This window comes from Tachypleus tridentatus, chromosome 12 (genome assembly GCF_004210375.1).
Source record: "Tachypleus tridentatus isolate NWPU-2018 chromosome 12, ASM421037v1, whole genome shotgun sequence".
Lineage (NCBI taxonomy): Eukaryota > Metazoa > Arthropoda > Merostomata > Xiphosura > Limulidae > Tachypleus > Tachypleus tridentatus.
In genome coordinates, this window is record NC_134836.1 from 2,263,991 (window position 1) to 2,290,365 (window position 26,375).

The 26,375-nt window shown below is 35.1% G+C and overlaps 1 protein-coding gene across 4 annotated transcripts in view; it reads left to right on the forward strand.

Moving 5' to 3' along the window:
• LOC143235021 (N-chimaerin-like) overlaps positions 1–26,375 on the forward strand; it is a 56,805-nt gene that overhangs the window by 27,755 nt on the left and 2,675 nt on the right. For 3 of the 4 annotated variants that reach the window (XM_076472734.1, XM_076472735.1, XM_076472736.1), the window contains 3 exons: positions 3,746–3,823; positions 5,033–5,170; positions 22,391–22,496. In XM_076472734.1, coding sequence (XP_076328849.1) covers positions 3,746–3,823; positions 5,033–5,170; positions 22,391–22,496 — 322 coding nt within the window. The remainder of the gene's footprint in view (positions 1–3,745; positions 3,824–5,032; positions 5,171–22,390; positions 22,497–26,375) is intronic. The other variant, XM_076472737.1, reaches the window with a different exon arrangement.

Below are 26,375 nucleotides of genomic sequence, written 5' to 3' on the forward strand. Positions count from 1 at the left end.
CCTGAATTTTGCACTACACATGTACAGTATTGTAACTTAACACTTTTGTAGCCATCCTGCCTGATCTTGCCTTGAACTTTGGATTAATGCCATTTTTTTCATTAAAACTTAGAGTTTTCACAAACAATAAAATTTGAAATAGATAGGCCAATGACCACTTTTGCAAAAATCACATGTAAACAACAATGTCCCCTTTATTATTTTCTGTTTTTTTCATTGTTTTTTATGCTGATCCTTCAAAACAAAAACAGTATTAAGAATCAACTTTTTTTTAATATCTGATATTCTTGAATTTCTAAAACCATATTTCTCTGCTAGCTTTTTACTATATTTGCCATTTTTTAAAATGTTTACTTTGTCATTCAATAAAAGAACCACTTTCCTGTATATAATAGACATTTTCACCCTAATAAAGAGCAACTTTAATTGAAGGCCAAGTAAACATACTTTAATTTTTAAGACTACACAAAGCATACATGTACTCAGTAAGGCTATGTCATAATTAACAGTTCTGCAACAAGAGCTGCCCTTTGCTATAAGGTGACTCAAACATCTTGGGGCATGCTTAACATCTGTGTTTTTTTACAAAGAAAATGCATACGTGTATGTAAATATTTTTAAGTTTAAAAATTTGATATGGATAACTGACATTCTTTTGTAATTATACATTTTCCAGTAGATCAGCAGTAAGTTTGATTTTCCCATAGTGGACAGAAAACAGATATCCTGTGATGTAGTTTTACAATGAAACAAAGGAATAATAAAACTGTTGCATCTTGTGCAGTGATTGATGAGTTTGCAAGTTTCTCAGACACATTCTGTTTGTACAAGTAGACATCCACCAGATGGTATAGACCTACATATTTTTCTGTGCAACTAGGACTTGTAAATTTGTAGATGGACCTAGTTTAATTTCATCCATTTTCATTGACTGAATTAACAAAAACATTGATAAAAATATAATGATAATTTCATCACTAAAATAAGCTAGAATGATGTACATAACACTGTCAGCTCAGCAACTTTACAAAACAAGAACATGTGAGATAAAGCCATATTAATGTAAAGACCTCGAGTCAGATGATATAGTATTTGCATCATACAACCTGTGTTCATATTAAATGAAATGGCTCTTTTTTATTTTATCACCAGCAGTAAATATGCTATTTTCAAAAGAGAAAGGACTTGCAGGTTTAGTAACTCATCACAAAAAATAAAAGAAAATTGTACCTTCAATCCAGCATTGTCTTAATGCTTTGACCTCTCATTTGAACCTAATAACCCTACCTTTATAAGTGATGTGTGAAAATATATACACTGAAGTATCAGAAGTAAGCACAATAGTTAATTTTAAATGACTGACTAGATCAGAAACTGTAAATTCCATTTCCTTTGAATAAACCAATAACTGCTCATATTAATTGAAAAAGGTAATATGAAGTAAATAACTTGTAGGTACAAATTACTAAAAGATCAGGAAGTGTACTGTAAGTAACCTATAGCCATTGTTAACTGTAGCTTTACTAATTTAGAAGTGTTAAACATTTTTGCATCATATTGTTTGTAAATCTATAATTTTATTACAGATTCCCTGATAACATACAAGGCATGCCAAAAGATGTTGTTTGTATTACAGTTAATTGTACCATTGAGTTATTTCACACATGTTTTTGTCAGTTCTCTACAGTGAGTGCTGTAACAGAAAAACAACAACATAAAATTACACAGTATATTGATGTGAGTATCACTGATAGTGAATGTTATTAAAACAAGTCAGAAAGTTTAGGGTTAACAAGGAAACATGAAATAAATAATGTGTACTGTTTCAGTAAGTGAGTCTGAAATTAATAACCTTAAGTTATAGGGTGATAAAGTAACATGAATTAACTAAATATCTATAGATTTTAAGTTTATGAGTGAGGATTAAATAAATAAAAAAGGAAAGAAAGGGATATAAAAGACATAAATTTACTTGTGTTGATATTTCTCCAATATTAAACTGATGCATCATGATCAGGTTTTATCAGTTACTCTTTCAATAGCTTCAACTGTAATCAGATGAGGTCCTTGGTTAGATTATTAGTATGTATCTTACTAATTCACTCACTCTCAAAAATTGCAATAAGTTAACACACAGTTCTTAGCTTGATATTTTTGCTTTACACTTACATTTTCCCATCCATAAAACATAGATAGCTTGTTGTGTAGCTTTTTGCTTTAACTTTAGAGAAACAAACCCATAGCTGAAAAGTTAAGTCTCAGAGGTGCTACTTACCACTCCACAGAACTGGTAGCTGTTATCTCATACCATTGCCAAAAATATATTTGGGCATGTAACAAGATTTGAATGGAACTCCCACTCACATATATTAATTTGTACTGGATCAGTCTATTCTGTAACCACTGTCGGACTATGGCTCTCCACCAGTAGGAAGGCAAAATAACCTCCAAGTAGAGTAAATCCCATGATTATTCATTTTTCCTTTTCTGGTTTGTTAAGATACATTTGTAACTTTTAGTTACCATTCATAGTGTAGACTTTCATTCTTTTATTTTTTGGTCTTCAAAAAGAATGGTTCAAAATTCTGAACATATTCGTTATATCTTCTGTTTCAGATTATATTACTTTAATTTCTTCTCTCTTAATCAAATTACAAAATTTTGACCCTTCTTCCTTCCCACTAAAGTGAATCAAACTATCACAATTTTGACATCCTAATTCAAAAAAAAAAAAAAATTAAGTATAACCCAGATATTTTTTACCTATAGAATATTGGTTTAACATTTCACAGATCTTTCTTTACATCAGTCTGATAGGATTATTAACCTGAATGGTGCAGTATAAAAGTATTTGTCCAAATTTTTCTGATAGTTATAGAGGAGAAACTGAATGAAATGTAGAAGCTTTTCTTTAAAAAAAAAACCTTTTTTTGCTTCTCTTTACTGTAGAAATTAATATAATGGCAAATAATGTGTGGGCTGTTCATCAAGTACTGATAGCAGTAAAATTAAAACATTTTTTGACCAAACAATATACTTTATATTCTTGTCTTTGTAACATTTTGAATTGGAAACAATTATTTTGATTCTATTATTTACATAACACTGTTGCTACTCTAGCCATCTTGTTTGGATAATTCTGAGAAATTGAATTAAAGTCACTAAGAGAACATAAATAACCGTAAAAAAATATAAAATAAATAGCTTTTAGACACAGTTCAATAAGGAAAAGTGAAATAGTGGGTAGATGTAGACTATTAAGGGAACTTGAAATAAATAACTTGTTGGTGTAAATCAGTAAGGAAAAGTGAAATAACCTGTAAGTGTAAGGATACATAAAATTAATAATCTTTAGATATTTGTCAATAAAAAACAATTAGTTAAGGGAGATGAGATAATCTGTGAAGACAGGTCAAAAGGGAGTGTAAAATAAACAGCCTACAGGTGTAAATTAGTAATGAAATATTATACAGTATTACTTGGAGTGGATATGAATTAAATAAATCAAAATTGTAAAAACTCACCAGCTACAAACCACTCAAAAACAAAATAATAATCTTATACATAGTCTTTTTTTCTCAGTCACTTTTGCTTTTATTAAATTAATTGTTTGTGTAATTTTGTAAGTTACAACAATTTAAAATATACTTGGTAATTAATACAATATTTTTGTAACCAAAATGGAAAACAAAATCTAATTCTCCATGGACATGTGCTGTATGTTGATTCTTTTATATTTGTACAGGGTTAGATGCAGAAGGCTTATACAGAGTCTCTGGGTTCAGTGATGAAATTGAAGCAGTTAGAATGGTCTTTGAAAAAGGTGAATTGTTGAACATTTTTTAATGGGATTTTAAAAATGATTTTATCATACTAAACATCAGTTAAATGTATATATATATTAAATGTATTCTACATATTTATAAAAACAAATTATCTCTACATTAAATTCACATAAACCAGATTTTCTGTAAGATTTGAACATAATGTTTCAGTTGTTAAACATATTGTTCCTCAGTTAAGGGATACCTGAAGATTTTCATTTTTTTTAGTGGTTTAACAATATCTGGTGGCTTACACTTCCAATGGTTTAAAGATTTTTGAAATGCATTACCACTATTGTGGTAATGAGATTAAGTGGTTCATTAAATTATTAATAATTTGTCTTGTACTCCTAACCTGTGAAATTATAAAAAAAAAAAACATTTATGTGATCAGAGACCTGCTCTAGTTATTAAAATATGACATACATAATAAATTTGAAAGAAAGAAAAATTTCTTAGTGTTGCAAGAATTAAGAATTTGTGTGATCTTATAAATAATATTTTCTAGACACATTTGTAACCATTTTGGTGCATTGTGCCTATGAGAAAATGTGTGTGTACCGTGCTGTAGAATCTATGTCATATATTAACTTTTTTTCACTGTACACTTTCACAGGTATGTATTTACCTTGATAACAGTTAAATGTTGTATATATCACTGTCACTGTAAATATGAATAAATTATGTAACAATAGCAGTAGGCCCAAAACTTTCTTCTTTATTGTTTTAATGGTCTTGAAATTATGTAGCAAAAACTATTACAAAAAGAAACCAGAAAAACCTACAAAGAGGGAAAATATTGCTGTAATAGTGAAGGATATGTGAAATAATCATCAGTTGTGAGTTAAAAGTGACATTAAACTATTTCTTAAACGTTTTATTTGTGTTTGTGTGATATGGTGGTTTTGGTGGTACATTTAGCAATTTAAACGTTACAGTATTAAAGCTGAAAGCCAGTGAAGCATTACAGTTCAATAGCCTAATATTTGTGATAAAAACCATGTAAACTGTAGGAGCTTTTGGATTTGTTTTCTTATATTTATGGCAAATCAAAAGTGACCAAACTGAGAAGAATGTGAAGAAAAAAAAAGAGCAACTTAGGTTAATACACCAGTACATCAAAAATGTATCAATAATTTATCAAAAGTAAAAAGTAAAGTTACTCCATCCTTAAAGCTTGTACTGACAGTAATGTATATCTACAATAGATGGTGAGCATGCTGACATCAGTAGTAGAGCATATGAAGACATCCATGTAATTACAGGGGTATTGAAGCTCTTCTTCCGATTACTACCAATACCACTCATCTCCTATGATACTTATCCTCTCTTCATGAATGCTGTTAGTAAGTACTTCCTTTATATGATTTTCACTCTATTTTCATTTCTTAGTTATAAACAACTTCAGAAATGCTTTTATTAAAATTAAGTACAATATTTTGTGTAATATTTGTTCTTTTTATTTCTTGTATTGGCATATAAATAAGTTTTGTATTAGAATGTTTAGAAACAAAATTATACACAGTAGCTATTGTTCTTTGAATTTAATGTTGCGTTGTTTCTTTAGTGTATAATTATACTTTTGTCATTAAAAAATAAAAATTACCAGTTTCTGAAGTGATTATTTCAAATAAAAAATATTAAGTATTACATTTGTTGCAAATAAGTCACATCGATCATATGATTAAATATTTTTATTAAATAACAATACATTTACTTTTGCTGTTGTTTTGATTATTTTTGAGTTAAGAGTAATCACATAAAACAATTCACAAAAAGAATTATTTAGGTTTGTTTTTTTTAGATTTATTGATATCAACTTCTTTTTCATAACTGGAGCTTTGTGTAAAACTGTTGATACATTTTGGAGTGTCAACAGCTAACATAAATGCTATGTGACACAAGTTCAGCATGTAATATTTTTTTTTTAAAACCTCACAATCTAAACAAGCCATAAATTCTATTGTAACTCATCCACTTCCACTGTATTGTTTAAAAGTGTCATAATTGAAGAATTACCAGTCATAATATTAGTACTGATCAGTGAGTAAAGTTCTTAAAACTGTATTTTTTCCAATATATATAGTAAAACCCATCTAAGGTGGAATTGCATGGGACAGAGTAAAATTTCTGGCTTAGACAGTGAACATGCATTTCCTTAATTACATATAATTTTTGAGCAGAACATTATACTTGCTTTACTCATGGGAAGTAAGACATTTGTGAATAAAGTTTTTATACTGTTTATGCTACATTTTTTAGAATAAGAACAAAAATAGACATTCAAAATATACATAAATACACAAAATTTTAAATTTATTTGAAGATAGTATTCAGTTTCAACTCATTTTTTTAATGGGCTTTCTCGTGCAGTTAAAAGAGAACACCAATTGTACAACCTATTCATGAAGTTCATTTTTCCCCTTCACTTTTGCATACAATTTGATAGCATTAATGCAAATTAACACCTTCAATGAAGTTGAATTTCTATTTCCTCACTATATTTTCCACATCTCTCACACTGTTACCATCTTGCAATTTAATTATAGATTTTAAATCAGTTTCATCAGTTTTTGTTAAAACATTCTTGTTCACAAAACTTTCTGCATTCACAGAATCATCTGCATCAATCAGAGATTAGATTTCACTAGAATTGTCATAACATTTTTAAAAAAATGAGAGTATTCAGTAGCTTTTTTTTCAAAATGAGGGTATTAAGTAAACTTTCCTCAAATTTTAAAATTAGGGAAGATAGGGATGTATGTTTTTCATGAGAATTATTTAAAGAGTAGAATTTTGCACGTAAGACAGATATATTTATACAAATCATTAATCTAATTTAACTGCAAAAATAACGATTTCAGAAAAAAGAACAGAATATATTTAACCAATACCTACTGTAACAAAATGTCCAAGAATTTATTGATATTTAAACAAATTATTAATTAAACAAGAATTTATTAATTAAAATCAAGAACATTTTCTCTGCCTTACTTGGGTTCTAATCCTACTTGTTGATAGATGAGGTAGGTGAAAGAAATTTTTCCATCGCGTTATGCAGGTTCTCCCACATAGAGGGCCTTTTAGAAGAGTAATCTTAAGATAATGCTGCAAAATTTTGATATTTCTGGCTTGTACAGGTTTCTGCCCTATACAGTTTCCAGTTTAGACAGGTTTTACTATGTAACTTTGAAGTGTATGAATACATTTTTTTCTAATTCTGTTTTAATTGTACATAGTAATGTATGATTATTAATTTCATTTATTCTTTCATAACATTGGTATACTTTAAGGTGAAGATATTTCAAATAGTAAGTGGTTAGCCCATGCTGTTTGTCAATTATTGATCTTTTTAAGATGAAAGTATACCTTATGAATGTAGTTTTATCCTCGTTCCATGTAGCTTATTTCATTGTCAAGTATTAACAGTTTATTACTACTTGCAAGATTGAGGTATTTTATGACTGTAGAAATTGCTTTTGTTATTCATTAAGTTGTGTTAAAGTGTGACAGACTCCTATTCAAAAAGCATATTAATAAAAATGATATAAGCTGCATCATTTGAATATTACTTTACTGTATGCTGTAATGTATGATATACACTGTTTTTGCTTTTAATACTTGAAGGACATTCCCATAATTGTACCCCCAAATGTAGGAAATGCTTGTGAGAATTATTCTTTTGGTCCCCAATTTGTTGATAAAGAATATATTTTTACTTGCAGATAAACAAGTGTGTATACCAGTAGCACAAATTCTTTCCATAATGTTAATTATTTGTAGTAGACAGTTCAGTGATAGTGAACTAGAATTATTAAACATGGAGTTTGAAATGCAATTGTGCTAAATCTATATTAATCATTTTTAGACTGATGCAACATTTCATATAAGTAGCAATATATTTAATGTACAATTTTATACATCTTTTAAAGTTATGTAATGGGTACAATAAATTAAATGTAATAATGGTCTTCATGAAGCATTTGTTGTTTCTTAAAATAGCAAATATTTCAAAATAAGCAAGTAAAATAGTTTTTATTTTAATGTTATACAACAAACAAAATGAAATGGAGCACAGGCAAAATAATGACAAATATTTATTACTTTTAATAATAACTTCAGTAGTTGCTGCTATTTTTTTTTTTTTTGTTAAACACAAAGCTACATAATGGGCCATTTGTGCTGTGCCCACCACAAGGAATGAAACCCAGTTTTTTAGTATTATAAGCTTTCAGATTTGCTGCTGAGCCACTGGGAGCATCATTGTTTATAAATGAGTTGTTGAGCATGAGACTTAAAACAGTAAAACCAAAACTGGTAGCTATGTTTATAGCATTTATACGAATTTTACAGCAAATATTTATTTATTAGTTAGTTAGTTTGTTCAACTTAGGGCATGATTGCCAAGTTTATTTGTGTACATTTATGATAAAGTAGTTTAATTGAACTTTGAATGTAATTCTGTAAAATATTGGGGCATACAGTCAAGAACATTAATATTCTGGTACAGTATTTCCTGCCTTTTACAAGATTATCTATTCCTGTTTGATGCTGCCCTCTATATGTGAACTTTTTATTACACGTACCACAAGCCTTCTACACCCCTCTATTGGGATCAACTCCTCGATGTGGTGAGGAGACCTCACATGGAAGGTTCTGTTCTTTCAGTTTACCTCTTCTGGGATGTAAACATCCACCCACATGTTTGCCATGTGTGGCAACCCATGAAGGGGATTAGAGGATCCTGGTGGTTGAGGGGTCCAACCCTAACACACCACTTTGGCCTTGAATTCTTGTAGACGGGTGGCGTTGGGGTGGCTCCCATTGGTACAATCAGCTTGTCCACTCAGGCTAGGGTCAACCAAGTACCAGTGTTGGATGTTCTCAACAGATGTTGTGGACATTATACCTGATGCTGATGTTTATATATGGATACTCCAATTAAAAATCTTAATAAAATAGTGAAAAAACAGTCTATAGGTAAACGACCACGTCTTGAAGATTTTGAGCAGCAATCCTCACCATCCGTACAACCTGTTGTACCTCATTTTCTTAAATTGCACTCACTTTGAGACAAATCTTTAGAGTAAATGTCTCCCTTTTTCATTCAGAAGGGACTAGAGGGACTTGCAGGTTCTACAAAATCAGTAAAAAAGCTTTGATCTGGTGACATATTAGTGGAAACATTCGCATCTCAACACAGTGAACTCCTCTTGCATTCGAAGGTAATTGGGGATATGCCTATAGAGGTTACATCTCATGCTACTTTGAATTCATCACGAGGAGTTATTGTTGAGAGGGATTTGAAGAACATCCCAGAGTTGGAGATTCTCGCTGGTTTCTCCATCCAAGGAGTTTCTACAGTGAGGCATATCTCCACTCACAAAGATGGAATTATGGTGCTGACCAATGTCCTCGTTCTGACATTTACATCACCACATCTGCCTGCCACCATCAAGGCAGGTTATCTTAATTGCAGGTTACGGCCATACAATCCAAACCCTCTCCGATGTTTCCAGTGTCAATGGTTCGGTCACTGGAAGACGTCATGTCATTGTTCCTTGACATGTGCTCATTGCAGTGGCAAGGACCATAATGCCTATGAGTGTGAAATGGACTCTCATTGCATCAATTGCAATGGTTCTCACCTGTCCTACTTTCGTTCTTGCCCTAACTGGTTGGAAGCAAAGGAGGTGCAGCATTTGAAAACGATTCATAACATTACCTATCCCAAGGCTCCAAAATTGCTGTCCACCACCTCATCTTGAATATATGCTGCTGCACTTCGTTCCACAGCTACTGTGGGAGTGCAGACAGATCTCTCTGTACCTCCAGAAGAATTGTTCTCAAAACAAATTAAAAGTCTTTTGACCTCCATTGTTAAAAAAGTTGATGAATCAACTTGGACACCTATCTCTGTCCCTTATTCCCTTCCACCAAACCCAAAGATCCACATCCTTTAGTTCCAGGTATAGGCATTTCCTCAGATCCATCTTCCTCTCTCACTCCAAGATGCAAAACAATCATTCGTTCACATCCTCAGCTTCTGGAACCCCCTTTCAACAGCAAAGACCTGCCCAATCGTCTCAGGGAAGGATCCATGGAGGTTCATTAGACCTCTCTCAAATAAGGAAAGTAAGGAAAAAAGACGTGGTCATAAACAAAAGGGTTCTCCACCCAATTTGCCTGCACATAAATAAAAATGGCCACCCTAATACAATGGAACTGTTGAGATTTACGCTCTAATCTGGATGACATCAAAACACTGATTGCTTCCTACCATCCTGTTTGTCTCTTCTTACAGGAAACATTTCTGAAACATGCCAATACAGTCACCTTTTGGTGGTTATCTTTATACAAAAATGACAGGCTGTGTGATGGATGAGTGCATGGAGGGGTTGCATTGTTAGTTTATCAGCATGTGCTCACCCTGTCTTTGCCACTTGATGCACCCTTGTAGGCCATAGCCATCTGTGCTTCCTTGGGTCATACCATTACTGTTTGTTCTCTATATCTGTCCCCTTGTATGATCAATCATACCTTGATGCTCTCATTGAACAGTTGCCATCTCCCTTTTTCATCCTGGGGGACTTTAATGGACATCATCCCCTCAGTGGTAGTGCTGGTATTGATAGGAGGGGTCGTTCTGTAGAGTATATGCTTTTTGATCACAACCTTTCTCATTTCAGTACTGGTTCTTCTACTTATTTCCATGCACCTAAACAGTCCTTTACTGCTATTGATCTCTAAATTTGCTCCCCTTCATTATTCTCCCATTTTTCATGGAGGGATGATAATAATCCATGAGGCAGTGATCACTTTCCTGTAATCTTGAGAGAGGCTGGCCGTGGTCGATGCCACCTGACCCGTGTGCCCCGGTAGAAGCTGGATCAGGCAAACTGGCCCTCTTTCACTGCTTTTGCAGGACTTAATCCTGCCATTGTCTGTAAACCATCAATAGAAGACTGTGTGGCAATAGTAACTGACTATATTATACAAGGAGCTGCTCAATGTATTCCTAAAACCTTGACACATTTTCCACTTTTTCTTCATCCATGGTGGAATCCTGCCTGCCACATGGCACAGAAGGCTCAAATATGAGCCTGGGATACTTACCGTAGATATCCCATACTCTCGAACCGCATCGCTTTCCAGCGGACCCATGCACATGCTTGATGGGTACGACATCAAAGCCAGAAGGAATCTTGGATTAAGTTCACAATGAGCATATCCTCTTTCACCAGTTTTAAAGTCATTTGGGACAAGATTCAAATTGTCAGTGGGCAATATCACTCTGTCCCCCTCTGCTTCTAAACTTTGTTCCTCGATGGGCCTTGCTTTTTCAGACCAGACGGCCTGCCATTGCTCCTTTTGGCCTTTGTATCCAGGTGCAGTTAGATGAATTGGGTCTGTTCTTGGATAACATTGCTGTATCCACTGGTCAGCTCATTCACCATGGCTTCTTACAGTCCCCAATTGTGACCTGTCTTTAAGTCATCTGAGAAAAGTAGACACTCCTGATTGGAAATACTGTCTGCTATTTGCTGAACAACTTTTGAACCATCCTTCCATTCCTATTTATACAAATGGTTCGAAATCAGGTGACTGTATGGGCTCTGCCATGGTTTGTTGTGGTTCGGTGGTTGCATGCAAAATCCCCTCTACAGCTTTTGTGTTCAAAAGTTCACTGCTGAACTGTTCCCCATTTCTCTTGCCCTGGATCACATAGAAGCTATGTAGTACTCGAACTGCACAATTTATACTGACTCGCTAAGTTCTCTACTAGTCCTGGAATCGCTTCATGTTTGTTACACCATGTTCTCGCAAATATTCAAACCCAACTGGCCCATTTCTCTTTAACATCTATTCCTATCCAGTTTTTCTGTATACTGGACAACGTTGGTGTTTGAGGGAATGAGCTTGCCAACACTGCAGCTAAGTCTATCTGCACTGGCACTATCACCACTGTGCCTGTCCCATACATGGATTATGGTCCTGTATTCAAGTCTCGGCTCCATGCCAGCTGGCAGTCGACTTGGAGTGAGCAGTGAGAATACAAGCTTTTCCAAATAAAACCCTATATTGGGCTTTGGCTGTCTTGTTCCTGTATGAATGAGAAAGAGGAAGTTGTTCTAACTAGACTACTCATTGGTCACAGTTTTTTAACTCATCGTTTTCTTTTATCTGGAACTGATGCACCAGTGTGTAGTTTGTGTAACACTCAGATCACAATAAGCCACATTTTACTTTCTTGTCATTATTATGATTCACAATGACGGCATCATTTTAAGTACGTTCTGTCCCATGGTTTGTCCATAACGTTAGACAGTGTTATTGGTGATGGTGACACTGTCCATTTGTGTATTTTTTTTAGTTTTTTAAAGGCCATTAATCTTTGTAATGCCATTTAAGTTTTTAATATATACTTTTCACCTTTTTAATGTGGCTCTAGTTCAATTTGAAATTAGAAACTGTACGTAACATTAAGTAACTTGAAACCAGGACTGAAAAGGCCAACTTCAGGTGACTGATGGTGGTTTTTGTACTTACCTGTTAGTCTTTCTGGCGAGTTATGATTATTACAGTCATGCTACAGAAAGTCCTTTACAACTTGAATTACTGTAGTTTTTCTTTTGACGTTGTAGAACAGAGGTAAACCTTGGTTTTATGCTTTTTTTTAACTGTTTTGTTTTACCTTAATTTCCTTTTATGAATTTTACTGAATTTACTTTTACCTTTTTACTGGATGTTTGGCACAGATAGCCTAGCTGCTTTGTGCCATAAAACACTAAATTAACCAACCAACCACTATTGGGATCAAATGATTCCAACATGTCTCTTGTGCAAATCATCGTGCATCTCTTCACAAGTAAGATCACAGTACACTCATATGACTCCCTCTAAATGCCTCTACCAAACTATCACTTCTCCTTTGGCAGCACTTGTGTTTGAATCTCCCATTTTAATTTTTAATCTTGATTTGTGTTTTAGATGAAATTGGTTCTCAAAGTGTTTTCATGTAACACACTAGGTTTGTTTTCTTTTAAAGCATTCAGGTTCGATTGCCCATATTCTAGTTGCATTTCTTTCTTTTTTTAAACACCTGTAAACTGATACAACATGAATTCTGAAGTTAATGTCATCATTTTGGATGTTTCGCATTCAGCTGGTGCTTTACCTCAGGTTTCAGGTGTTAGTGACCAACCTTCAGGAGATTTATCTACATTGATTTGCAGGAAGATTGAACATTATATGGGTCAACCTTTATCTCCAAACATTACACCACCTCCTCCTGAACATATGGAACCTAGGCAGACTAGCAAAGACTTTGCTTGTTTCCACTTCCTGAATTTTGTATGCCTTACCATACCCTTTCTGAGGATTCTGTTCAGCTTTCCATGGTCTTTTGGACATTTCTTAAGTATGTGTTGTTTTACCCCTTGCTCCCATATCTTATGATCTGAGTCATTCATTATTGAATGAATATATTTTCTATTACACGTGAATCTTATGCTGTACTTTTCCACAATTCATTTCCTACCTTAGGCTGTTCTGAAAGATTTTCAAGGAACATTCTCTCTCTCTTTACCTCCACATTGGGTTGTTTATTGTCTTTGGCTCTGGCTTTGAAAAAATGGTTTATCTTGATATTATCTCAAACTCATTTACTTGCTCCTTATCTTTTGGATTTGCATATGTCTCCATTTTTAGATGTTTAGTCTTTGATACAGTCCTGAAATCCCTGACGTCTTGGGTGGCATTTGATCAGTGACAATCTACCCTTTTATATCTAATAGCCTGGGTCAGAGCTGAGTATGGTACTGATTCCACTTTTCCTTCCTTCCCCTTTTCAACTCTTTCCCATCCCTCATTTTCATGGTGCCATAATTTGTTTTTCTTGATGCAGTGATATACAGTCAATAGTTTTGGTGACTACCTGGCAGGTTGGGACCCAGTGGGAGCTTGGCTTGTGGCCTTTGTTCATCAGTGACATCCTTTTGCCATCAATGTTTGAGTTCTTCAGATTTTATCAGAAGCACAAAAATTCCATTTCTTACCCTGCTTCCCTTGTCCCAGGTACTTGTTTCCTTCCCTTTTCTTCAGGATCCCATAATTTGCCAGTGTCCAGCAGAGGAGGTACAGAATCTCCTCACCTAACAGTCTGTTGAACATATTCCACATCATTCACTGGGGTTATACTCTCATCTTTTTATGGTTCATTAAAAGACTAGGAATTGGAGGTCCATAATCAATTTGGCCTGCCTTGGTCATTTTCTATGCCATGGAATCCTACCTCACTCTTCTGTGGGCATTTTCTCCAGGTCTGTGGATGGTAAAGATGGCATCTCCTATACTTACTATCTGCATATTTCTACCTCTGTATGATCTTGTTCTTAAGTCCTTGCATTGAAGGGTAGTTTACCAATTTAGCCCTGCTCTTCAGATTGCTATTAGTTCCTTATTTATTTTTTTTGCTGAGTGGTAAGAGATTTTGTTCTTTATGCATTAAGGTTTTTACATGGGTGACTAACTACTTCTAGGGCTCCATGGTAGGTGGGGTCAGTGGGCACAAAACTTTTTCTTTTTTCATTATGGGTACTTAAATTAGAAATCTTAATAAAATAGTGAAAAAACAATCTATAGGTAAACAACCACATCTGGAAGATTTTGAACGGCAATCCTTACCATCTGTACCACCTGTTGTACCTCATTTTCTTATATTGCATTCACTTTCAGGCAACCCTGTAGGGTAAATGTCTCCCATTTTCATTTAGAAGGGACTAGAAAGACTTCCTGACTCTCTAAACTCAGTAAAGAAGCTTCAATCTGGTGACATTGGTGGAAACATCCACATCTCAACACAGTGAACTGCTCTTGCATTCAAAGGCAATTGGGGATATACCTATTGAGGTAACACCTCATGCTACTTTGGATTCACCACGAGGAGTTACTGTTGAGAAGGATTTGAAGAACATCCCAAAGTCAGAGATTTTCACTGACTTCTCCACCCAAGGAGTTTCTGCAGTGAGGCGTATCTCCACTCGCAAAGATTGTATTATGGTACTGACCAATGTCCTCATTCTGGCACTTACGTCACCACATCCGCCTGCCACCATCAAGGCAGGTTATCTTAATTGCAGGTTACAGCCATACATTCCAAACCCTCTCCAATGTTTTCAGTGTCAGTGGTTTGGTCACTCAAAGACGTCATGTTGTGGTTCCTTGACATGTGCTCATTGCAGTGACAAGGGCCATGATGCCTATGTGAAATGGACTCTCATTCCATCATTTGCAATGGCTCTCACTTGTCCTACTTTCATTCTTGCCCTAAATGGTTGGAAAAACAAGAAGTGCAACTTTTGAAAATGATTCATAACATTACTTATCCTGAGGCTCATAAGTTGCTGCCCACCACTTCATCTCAGATATATGCTGCTCCACTTCTTTCCACTAGTACAGTGGGAGTGCAGATGGATCTCTCTGTTCCTCCAGAAGAATTGTTCTCAAAACAAATGTCTTTTGACCTCTATGGTTTAAAAGGTTGATGAATCAACTTCAACACCTATCTCTGTCCCTTCCATACATTTCAACAAATTCCAAGATCCCCTCCCTTTGGTTTTGGGTACAAGCACTTCCTTGGATACATCTTCTTCTCCCACCCCAAAATGCAAAACAATCATTCGTTCATGTCCTCAGTCACTGGAATCCTCTTTCAACAGCAAAGACCTGCCCAATTGACATAGGGCAGGATATATGGAGGTCATTAGACCTCTCTCGAATATGGAGAGTAAAGAACAAAGACGTGGTAGTAAACAGAAAGGTTCTCCACCCAATTCACCTACACGTAAATAAAAATGACATCAAAACACTGATTACTTCCTACCATCCTGTATGTCTCTCCTTACAGGAAACATTTCTGAAACCTGCCAATACTGTCACCTTTCAGCAGTTTTCTTTGTACAGAAATAACAGGCTGTGTGATGGATGAGTGTATGGAGGGGTGGCACTGTTGGTTGATCAGCATGTGCTCACTCTGTCAACACTCAACACACTCTTGGATGCCGTAGCCATCCGTGCTTCCTTGGGTTGTACCATTACTGTTTGTTCTCTCTATCTGTCACCTAGAGAGACCTATGATCAATCATTCCTTGATGCTCTCATTGGACAATTGCCATCTCCCATTTTACTCCTGGGGAACTTTAATGGACATCATCCCCTCTGGGGAAGTGTTGATATTGATAGGAGGGGTTGCTCCATAGAGCATATGCTCTCTGATCTCAACCTTTCTCTTTTCAATACTGGTTCATCCACTTATTTTTGTGCACCTAGTCAGTCCTATACTGCTATTGATCTCTCATTTGGCTTCCCTTCACTATTCTCGTTTTTCTTCGAATGTTGACAATAATCCATGAGGTAGTGATCATTTTCCTATAATTTTGAGAAAGACTGACCGTGGTCAATGCCACCCAATCAACATGTCCTGGTTGAAACTGGATCAAGCAAACTGGCCCTCTTTCACTGCTCTTGCAGAACTTGATACTGCCATCGTCTGTAAGCCATCAATAGACCACTGTTCAGTGAATTCCTGAAACCTCGATACATTTTCGTTATCCTTGTCCATGGTGGATCCTGCCTGCCACATGACAGGGAAGGCTCAAAAACAGGCCTGGGATACTTTTCACAGGTATTCCACACTCTCGCACCACATTGCTTTCCAGCAGGCCCATGTACATGCTCTTTGAGTATGACGTCAAAGCCAGAAGGAATCTTGGATTAAGTTCACAACTAGCATATCTTTTACCACAAGTTCCAACGTCATGTGGGACAAAATTTGAAAGGTGTAGTGGGCAGTATAGTTTGCTCCCCCTCTCGATCTTGCTCTCTGGTGGCCAGGAAGTAGCTGATATACAGAGCATTGCTGATAGTCTAGGTAAAAGCTTTTGCTGGGTATCTAGCACTTCTGCTTCTTCCTCTACTTTCTTTCAAGACTCAGGCAGAGAAAACACCTCTGTTCTTTCAAGCTGATTGTCTCTATGACTATAATTGTCCATTTACACTGGTGGAACTCAAACTGGCTCTTCATCGGTTGGACCTGATGATATATACTATGACATGCTGCACCATCTATCTTCTACTTCTCTTGCTATTCTTCTGATTGTTTTTAACCAGATCTGGCAGGAGAATGTTTTTGCTGACATCTGGCACCAAGCTATTGTCCTGCCTTTCTCTCAGCCTGGGAAGGATCCCAAGATTCCTTCAAACTACTGTCCAGTTGCTTTGATGAGCTGTCTCTGTAAGACCTTAGAGAGGAGAGTTAATGCTCGTCTTGTTTGGTTCTTCGTATGTAGCAACCTCCTCTTGCCCACCCAGTGTGGGTTCCAACAACAGCACTCCACCACGAACTACCTGATTCGACTTAAAACGTCAATCAGAGAAGCCTTTCTCATACTACGTCTTGTGTCAATATTCTTTGATATTGAGAAGGCTTATGATACAACATGGAGGTATGGCATTTTGCAAGACCTCCATATATATGGGTTATGTGACCATTTGCCCATTTTTATTAAAAATGTTTTAATGGACAGGAGATTCCAAGTTCATGTGGGTTTGACACTTTCCCGTTCTTTTCTACAGGAACTTGTAGTTCCTTAGGGCTGTTTTCTGAGTGTCACACTTTTCAGTATAAAGATTAATGCCACCACTGAACAACTCCCTTTTACTGTTGCATGAGGTACTGAAGTGGACCTCAGCAAATGGCTTTAACTTCTCTCTCTTTAAAACCATTTGCATGCACTTTTGCCACCAAAGGGGTATTCACCCTGATTCTAAACTCTGTATCAGCAAAGTTATGCTGCTTGTGGTCTCTGAGACAAAGTTCTTGAGGCTTATCATTGACCCTAAGCTGACCTTTATACCACACATAAAGCAGCTATGGGCCAAATGTACAAGAACAGTGAACATCCTCCGTGTCCTCTCTTCCACCACCTGGGGAAATGATCGATGTTCTATGCTAAAGATATATCGTGCTCTTATTTGTTCAAAACTTGTCTATGGATCACTGGTCTATAGCTCTGCCAGGACTTTGTCTTTAAATATGCTGGACTCCATTCATCATGAAGGACTTTGGCTCTACACTGGGGCTTTCCACACTTCCCCAGTTCAGACCTCATACATAGAGTCTCATGAACCTTCTTTGCACCTCTGCCATTTGCAACTGTCTTTACTATATGCATCAAAACTTTGTTCCTTACCAAAGCATTCCACCTGGGGTCATGTTTTCCTTTCTCGATGGGCCTTACGTTTTTCAGAACAGATGATCTGCCATTGCTTCTTTTGGCCTTCATATCCAGTTGCAGTTGGAAGAATTGGGTCTGTCTTTGGATAACATTGCTATATTCACTGGTCAGCCCATCTCACTGTAGCTTCTTACAGTCCACAAATGTGACTTATCTTTAAATCATCAGAGAAAAGCAGACACTCCTGATTGGAAATACTGTCTGTTATTTGCTGAACATCTTACAAACCATCCTTCCACTCCTATTTATACAGATGGTTTGAAATCAGGTGAGTCTGTGGGTTCTGCCATGGTTTGTTGTGATTCAGTGGTTGTGTGCAGAATCTCCTCTATAGCTTCTGTGTTCACTGCTGAACTGTATGCCATTTCTCTTGCCCTGGATCACATATAAGCTAAGCAGTACTTGAACTACACTATTTATTCTGACTCGCTTAGTTCTCCACTGGCCCTGGAATCACTTCACGTTAGTTCACATCCTGTTCTCCCTGATATTCAAAACCAACTGGCCCAATTATCTTTAACATCTACTTCTATCCAGTTTTTCTGGATACCGGGCCACGTTGGTATTTATGGGAATGAGCTTGCCGACACTGCAGCTAAATCTATTTGCTCTAGCACTATCACCACTGTGCCCATTCCATACATGGACTATGGTCCTGTATTCAAGGTTTGGCTCCATGCCAGTTGGCAGTCAACTTGGAATGAGCAATGTGATAACTTTTCCAAATAAAACCCTATATTGGACTTTGGCTGTCTTGCTTCTATAAGGATCAAAAAGAGGAAGTTGTTCTAACTATTGGTCAAAGTTTTTTGACTCATCATTTTCTTTCATCTGGAACTGATGCACCAGTGTGTTGTCTGTGTGATACTCAGGTCACAGTAACCAACATTTTACTTTCTTGCCATTGTTATTACTCTCAACAATGGTGCCATTTTAACCATATTTTGTTCCAAGGTTTGTCCATAACGTTAGACAGTGTAATTGTTGATGGTGACACTGTCCACCTTGGAAATGTTTTTAGTTTTTTAAAGACCATCAACCTTTTTACTGCCATTTAAGTTTTTAATTTATACGTTACACCTTGTTTAATGAGATTCCCTTTTAAGAATCATAGTCCATCTAGTTTGATTTGAAATTAGAAAATGGCCGTAAAGTCAAATAACTCGAAACCAGGACTGGAAAGGCCAACTTCAGGTGACTGATGCTGCAGTTTGAACTACCTGTTAGTCATCCTGGTGAGTTATTACTAAAATTTTGCTACAAGTCTTTTAAAACATTTATTACTGTACTTTTTGAAAATGGCTGTAAAATCAATTAACTCAGAACCAGGACTGGAAAGGCCAACTTCAGGTGACTAATGGTGGTTTTTAAACTTATCTGTTAGTCTTCCTAGCAAGGTAAGATAATTACAGTTATGGTACAGAAAGCCCTCTACAACTTGTATTGCTGTAGTTTTTCTCTTGACACTGTAGACTAGATGTAAACATTGATTTTATGCTCTTTTTTTCTTTTTTTAACTTTGTTTTATTTTATCTTAATTTCATTTTATAAATTTCCTAATTTTACTTTAATTTTAACTTTTTCCTACATGATTGACACACAGCATAGCTGCTTTGTGTCATAAAACACTAAATCAACCAACCAACCTTCTCAAAGTTGCTTGGGTAAGCTGGTTGATCAAATTAGATCTCTTTATCAATACCTTTTGTATTTAGGTGTCTTTTCAATACTCATCTTAATTGAGCCCAACATTCTCTCTGACTCTGTTCTGTGGAATTATCTGTTCACCATACTCTGTGTGCTACCTCACTTTCTGCTTGTAAGATTCTCTCACTTTTGGGGACTTGGTCTTCTGTGATATTGCTCAGTCAGTAGAACTTTGCTTGGGACCTTTACCATTCTTCTTTCTCTTTTAGATCTCCTGCAGTAGTTGGACGAGTTTCATATATCTTTTGAGCGTGCCACATTTCCTTCGTCATCTGAATTTACATCTCTTTTCGAACATATCCCTTTAGAGCTGTAGTGTGTGTGTCAGTCACCAGGAGGCTTTAGTTTGTTACTCTGTCAATGACGTTTTTTACATATTAATGTCGTAGAACTCCTTGCCTTTTGTTGGAATTTTTGTCACTTCTTCACATTGCCAGACATTGTCTGGTAATGATCCATTTCAACAATTAGATGGGGGGTGGCTTACATTAATCATCAAGGAGGCACCCATTTGAAATATCTCTGTTTTCATATATTGGGCCCACATGCAACACATTGATTTTATTGTGTGTCATGTTCTGGGTGCTTTCAACCTCATGGCAGATCATCTTTCCAACCCCAATACGACTTTCCTGATGGAGTGGGACCCTTCATTTTCTCATTTTTAGGTGATTTTGCAATCTGCTGTGGGTTCCTCACATTGATGCAGTCATCACCACCCTCAGTCCCTAATTACCATTCTTTAGGTTTTTGGTACCTTATCCTCAGGCTTTAGTTATAGATGCCTTCAACCAGGATTGGTCACATAAGTTCCTATATCTTTATCCTCCTAACCTATTGCTTCATTGAGTAGTAGTTTCCCTTGTCCATGCCACCCCATGCAGGGTCCTTCTTATTGCTCTCTACTTGCTGGCTCAACCATTGTATCTTTTTGTTTACTCCAACCACAATTATTTCATTCTGTAGCACTTCCATTATTACACAACCTTCTTCATCAACCCTAGTCACTAGTTAGGCATCCCACACTCTAGCCACTCTACACCATTGGACACATCCATCTTTTCTTACTTTTCTGATTGTGTGGTTGAGTTATTATACCTTTCTTGGGTTAGGATCACTTTCCTACCACATGTTCTCCCACTTGTATGTGCTCCTCACATTGTCTGTCCTGATTTCTTGCACATTACACAAATGGATGAAGAGTATATCTGAATCAGAAGCAGTGTAGTTTTCCTCTTTGAGTTTTTGGATCTGACTCTCTACCTACAATGAATGTGAGATTCTAACTAATCTTGTGAGAAGAGGGAAGTACTATATTGGAAATTATAATTTACTTACACAGAAAGTATATTTCCAATAAGTGCTTCCCTCTGCTCACATATCCCACTCTTCTTCCCTACTCATTTCTAGTGCTTCCATTGCCTGCAAGCTTCAATGTGATAGTTTAGTAGAGACACATAGAAAAAGTTGCATGTGTCACTTAAGTGTACTTTGTTCCTATTGATGGAGAAGTGATGCATGATGATTTGTGTGAGGCACATTGGAATCATTTAATTCCAGTCAAGGAGTTCAGAAGGCTTGTGCATAAAAAAACAACAAAAAAAACAAGTTCACATATGGAGGGCAGCAACAAATAATAATAGCTAATCTTGTAAGTGGGGGGAACTACCTATAGGAAATACATTTTCGGTATAGGAAAATGATAACTTTGCTATAACAACCTTGTAATACAATTTTTTCTGATTATTGATCAGATTCAAGTTTGATAACTTTTTATCTTGCCTGTAGCTCTTGCTTACTTGTATTAGAAAACTGTTTTTCAGCACTGTTATTTTTCTTTTGTTTTATAACACTTGAATTTGTACTTAAGAAATGTGAATTGTGGTTCGAGTTAGAAAAATTAGACAAGTATATTTAACATTTTCAGTTTATATAAAACACAGGTGCTTCACTTTATCCTCACTAAGTAGCTGCTCATACACCTCACTGATGGTTTCTAAAAGACCCTTTAAACCTATTTATTTGGGAATGTGTCAAGACCTTTACAGGTTTAAAAACTATTTTTAGTTTTTTTGCACTTGTGTGTATGTGGGTACTGTGGCTTAGTTTCTTCCTGTTTTGAATTTGTAGTTCAGTGATGACAAGTTTAAGGTTTGCCCTGGTCTTATTTGTGTTTTCTTAAGCAAGACTCTTTACTCCTTTTTTACCTTGCTCTGTGATTGATGTCTAGCTGTTAGCTGGGGGTTAACCTCTGATGAACTGGTATTCTGCCCAAGAGGAATGAGTTTCCATTCTATTTGCCTGTTCCACTTGAACCCTAGTTTGAAATCACTGGCATTTATGGTTCTTGTACAGCTCAGTAATGATCTAGCTAGTAGTATATATGCCAATTTGAGATATATTAAAGTGTAATAAATATGCAGGGATAAAGACTTTAGATATTTTAAGCTAAGAAAATAAAATTCTTATACATTTGTAGGAAAATCAACACTGGAAGGAAAGTTAAATGGCATAAAAGAAGATATTTTAAGCTAAGAAAATAAAATTCTTATACATTTGTAGGAAAATCAACACTGGAAGGAAAGTTAAATGGCATAAAAGAAGCTGCAGCCAAACTACCTCCAGCACATTATCAGACCTTGAAGTACCTTATTCAGCATCTGTACAGGCAAGACATTTAACAGTTAATTAGTCTAAAATATGTTAGTTTCTTATATTTCAGTGTTTCTAAACTAAACTGTACTGTTATTATTATGGAATTTTATGAATTTTTGAAATTATGAAACGTGATTGATAAATAAAGGAACATGGCTTAAAGTCACATGCACATGTTAGTGTAAAAGGTTTGGGGTCTGGTTTGTAGGTTGTTGAAAGTGGTTATCTGAGAGTTTATGGTTTGAGGCAGAGTACTGTTAAGCGTTCTCACTTTCATCTGCAAGTGTGTTATGAAAGTGACAACTAATCAAACTGTTGTGTTAGAAGTAGCTGCTTTATATAGCAAATGTTCCCAATTATTTATCTTTCTCTCTGTTCACAGTTAAAAATTAGGGATGGTTAGGTAAGTGTGTCATTCAGTTGAACAAAGAACTGAGAAGTTTTGTGTATTGAGCTTTGTAAACCTACAAAATCAAAACTAAACAAGCTAAGTTTTTATTAGCAAGAAAATAATTTGATGCAAATGTTTGTGAACATCACTAAGTTAATTTTAATGGAAGTTGTAGGCTTGATATCTAAGACCCAATTACTGTGTTAATGATATAAAATTAGCAGTATGTGGACTACTCATATTCTAAATGTTGAATGCACCATTTAAAGAGTATAACTAAATTTATATTTTTAACTTTCAAGTATTTCAGTAACCTGAAAACTCAGTTTTTCTTTGGGAGAAAGGAGGGGAGAATGCAAGCCCTTGAACAACACCAGGGATTATGCTTGACATTCCAACTTCCCTGAAACCATGTATAGAGTACTTAACTGTATAACAAACATAATTTCTGTTAAAGTTTTTTTAAATAAGATTTGTATAATTAAGTGAAATTAAAAATTTCTGTATCTAATAATTCCTGCAATAAACAGCATGCAGAACTTTGACTAGTTGACTTCACACAAAATAATGAGAACAGTTGACTCTGTTGGATCCTAGTTGTTGTTTTTTAAATATATTATAATAACTTATTTTTAAAACAGAAAAATTCTAAAAAAAAGCTTTTGTCCACTAGCAACCTAGACAAGTAATTTTTATTAAGGTGTGAGACCATTAACCAGCAGATCACAAAAATCACATCCAAAATTGCCCATCACGTACCATTTCATCGAAATCTTCAGTTTCATCGGGACATAGCTATAATGGAAAAATGGTAACAGGGCAACTGGAATCCGTCAATGCTTGCTGACTACTGTTGGACACTGCAACATGATGCACCAGACATTGAATACAAATGAAAATCAGGAGCAAAACACTTTTAATTATGTTAAACCTTAACAATAAACAGTTAACTGTCTATTTTTCAGAGTTTCTACGTGATGAAGCAAAACCAAAACTATATTTGTGCATACCCACCAGGTACCTGTCACAATCACCAAAAACTTTTCAGGAAGGAAAACTTTTCAAAAACATTGTTGTGCAGCGTTATTAAAATTTTTATTTCTTTTAAGATGCCACTTATGGATAGCAGTGAAATTGATATTTAGCATACTTTTTTATTGTAACTTACAAATTCCATCTCAGCGATCTTGTTTTAAGAGAGTCTTTCCATAGAGATTTGATGTTATTTGGGTTCGATAAAACTGTTGTAAAGAATGTGTGCAAATGGTTCATGACTTATTTTTGTGTTGTTATAATTGTTTGATGTTGAATTATCTGTATTATAAATGTTACAAACATGGCCAAGCACACAATTATACTAGAATTGTTTACCAACTTCAGTATTGCACCAGATTCACTTTAATAAAAATAGTCTTAAAAGATTAAGATTAAGAGAGCAGTATGAAAATGTTAGTATTTGTTAAAAGCAAAATGCAATGACCAAGTTTAAGCAAACTTTAATGTTTAATCGTTTTTCACCTAAAAGAAGTTGGTAATTATAATTATTGAACATCAAGGCACAGAGGAAATGTAAGTAGAATATATGTCCTCAAGTTATAATTGAAAGAAAATAATCTTTAACTTATTCCAAAATGTTTGTTTTTTCCACTCACAGAGAAATGTTTAAAAATACTTCATAATTATCATCAGAATAAGATCTTTCCAAAATTATTATGTAAAATAATAATAAAAAAGATTAAATGCAGTTAAGTACAAGTAATCAGTATAATATAAATTTTGGTAGAAATATTTTGCAGCCTCCTATTAGTGCTGTTATATCTCACATGCAGCTGAAACTGGTTCTTAAATTATTATTTAAAAGACAGTTCTTTACAGTTCCTGGTTTAATGTGTAGTTAAGATAAAGATCATTGGATTAGCTTTTAAATAAATTGTTGTTTTTGAATTTCATCCAAAGCTACACGATAGCTGTCTGCACTAGCTGTCCCTAATTTAGCAGTGTAAGACTAGAGGGAAGGCAGCTAGTCATCACCACCCCCTGCCAACTCTTGGGCTACTCTTTTACCAACGAGTAGTGGGATTGACAGTTCTTTACAGTTCTTGGTTTAATGTGTAGTTAAGATAAAGATCATTGGATTAGCTTTTAAATAAATTGTTGTTTTTGAATTTCATGCAAAGCTACATGATAGCTGTCTGCACTAGTTATCCCTAATTTAGCAGTGTAAGACTAGAGGGAAGGCAGCTAATCATCACCACCCCCTGCCAACTCTTGGGCTACTCTTTTACCAACGAGTAGTAGGATTGACTGTCACATTATAATGCCCCATGGCTGAAAGGATGAGCATGTGTGGTGTGATGAGGATTTGAACCTGTGACCCTTGGATTATGAGTCAAGTGCCTTAACTACCTGACCATGCAGGGCCATTTTAAATAAAACAAAACTAAGTATAAAGTTATTCCATTTTGTTATGTCGAGTTGACACTGCAGAATTTACAAATAAAAGTAGTGATGTAGAGTAATTAGGTTTTAGTTGATAAATTATTAAAAAAAAATAGTTTTTGGCCAATAGATGTTATTCTGAGCTTCATGATCCTCTTTATTTTTTGTTTGTTGTTCAAAAAAAAAGTTTATGTAAAAAAGGTATTTCTTATTTCATTTAATAAATATTTTAAACAAATGTGAAAATATCAGTTTATGCCTGCTATTTAAAAGCTGGAAAGAAACATAACTTCATCATTTTTAGTGCTAGAAACTGGAAAATAAGTATCCATATATTTAGAACACACAACTCTATTTTTTTTCTAATGATTATTTCCTATTATTGTAATCTGCAAGAATTTACATGGAAATGCACAAATGAATAATGTGAGTGCTGTTATTTGCACTGTTGACAACAGAGAAGCTGTAAACAGAAACAAGTTTATTATGGATTTTATAGGTCAATCTAATTGTGAATGTCACAGTGACATTTGTGACTTTTATTAATAATGGGTTCATGGAATTATTGCTGAAGCCATTGCCGAATGGCAGTAGATTTAGTTTCCATAAAATGCCATGAAAATGCTTTTGTGTGACAAATAAAATGTTGAACATGACACAAACTTCTCTCATTAATACATTGAATACTGCTACTTTCTCTGAGATATAAACTTGAAACTTGAGGTCTGAACATTATATAAATTGAAAATGGTTATATAATTACTTCAATAAAAGTTTTAAAAGATCCTTATCAAAAGCATGTTTAATTCTACATTCATGGTAAACTGTGATTTATGTGATTGTTTATGAGATATCTTGATCACAAAATTTACATAAAATATGGAACAGGTAAAGTTTGAAATATAAAACAAAACTAGGATCACTAATAGTTCCAAAGCCTACAACACTTTCACATATCTCACTTCACGGGGTCAAAGTAAACAAATGTCTTGTATGTCAACTATGATACATATGGCATCATTCTGCATGATAGAGATAATTCTCACAGATACTACTTGTTAA